Genomic DNA, 1704 nt, shown 5'->3' with positions numbered 1-1704 from the left:
GAGCGGAGCCCAAAGCAAGAATCAGATTCGTAACTGAGTCACCCAGGCACCTGACAGAAGGTTAGAATCTATCACAATCAGAGCCATCCAGATTTCAAATCTGGCAGTTATACAGGAATTTGGTTTTGGAATAATTGAAATAACAGGAAAATGGGGAGAAAAAAGACGGCTTTAAGAATGTATATATGTGTATGTATGTATGTATGTATGCAGAAATGTTTATATGTACTTTTGGTTCTATTAATTATCTACAAAGATTTTGAGAATCTACTTGAATACTGGACCTATTGGTTCAGAATATATGTAGAATAGATATGTAGAAAGATATGTTTACATATGTTTCTCCCTTATGTAAAATTTTAAATATTCACATAATTACATCAAATGAATGATTTTTTTGTCAAGTATGTAAATTATTAAATTCTATAAAAATATCATTGTTGAGGTTTTAAATTTATTAGCATACTTATATACTTACTGGAGGCATCTTTCAGGGATTCTTTGACTTTTTTATTTCGAAGGCTGTAGATGAAAGGGTTCAACATCGGCGTTACAATGGTGTTCAGCACTGTGGCAAATTTGTTAACATCCATCACATCACCCTTTTTTGGGCGGACGTAAATAAAGATGGAGCTTCCATAATAAAGTGTCACAACAGTGATGTGTGAAACACAAGTGGAGAAAGCTTTCTGCCGTCCCTGGTCAAAAGGAATTCTAAGGATAGCAATAATAATGTACATGTAAGACACTCCTGTGAAGAGCAAGGAGCCCAAGAGCAACACAGCAGAGGAGATAAAGTCAGCCAGCTCAACCAGAGCGATATCTGCACAGACCAGCTTTAGCACAGGGCCACTGTCACAGAAGAAGTGATTGATAATATTTGGTCCACAAAAGGGCAGAGGAGCAGTTAAGATTGATGGTGCTAAAATTGACAAAAATGCACCTAAATAGGATCCCAGAAGCAACAATATGCATGTCTGTTTGTTCATGATGATGGCATACCTCAATGGGTTGCAGATGGCAATGTATCGATCAAATGACATGACGACCAGGATGAAGAATTCCGTGGATCCCAAGAGGAAGTAAAAGAAAGATTGCGTGAGACATCCCATGAAGGATATTGCCTTGGTGAGGGAAAATGTGTTTGCTAGCATCTTAGGCACCACTGTGGAGGTGATGGCGACTTCAAGGAAGGAAAGATTGGCTACAAAGAAATACATGGGTGAATGCAGACGGTAGTCACCACACACCAAAAGGATGATCATGGTGTTGCCAATCAGAGACGTCATATACATGAGCAAGAATGCAGAAAAAAGAAGAATTTCTACTTCCTTCTCATTCTGAAACCCCAGAAGAATAAACTCAGTGACTGTGGTCTTGTTTCTATAATCCATAATGTTCCCAGTTTAACCTGGAATAATAGAAAGTTCTTGAATAATTAATATTTGCATCTTAACCCTGAATGTGCCCTGTCAGTATTCATTAACTCTTTGCTGTTATTGTTGTTGCCAAGGAGGGATTAATGCACACAGATAATTTTATTTTCAATGTATAAATATCTACTGAGACAAATTCTACAAGATTTAAGTGCTTAGTTGTTACTTTCACTTATTACAGCAGAATCAATTCCACATTAAGATTGTAACAATTATGCTTTGGGAAAATGTTGGAGACTCCTTAAAGTGTAGGGAAGCTAACAGTGGA

General features: G+C 37.1%; 1 protein-coding gene across 1 annotated transcript; it reads right to left on the bottom strand.

Moving 5' to 3' along the window:
- Window positions 1-434: 434 nt before the first annotated feature.
- LOC147584581 (olfactory receptor 6M1-like) lies at window positions 435-1394 on the bottom strand. The gene has a single exon (XM_086717057.1). It carries the CDS (start codon window positions 1392-1394, stop codon window positions 435-437), a length of 960 nt encoding a protein of 319 aa, XP_086573183.1.
- Between the last annotated feature and the right edge of the window lie 310 nt (window positions 1395-1704).

Source organism: Puma concolor, chromosome A1 (genome assembly GCF_028749965.1).
Source record: "Puma concolor isolate L17-30 chromosome A1, mPumCon1.1.hap2, whole genome shotgun sequence".
NCBI lineage: Eukaryota > Metazoa > Chordata > Mammalia > Carnivora > Felidae > Puma > Puma concolor.
Note: the sequence above shows the minus strand (reverse complement) of the source record. Positions and strands in the feature narration are given on the sequence as shown.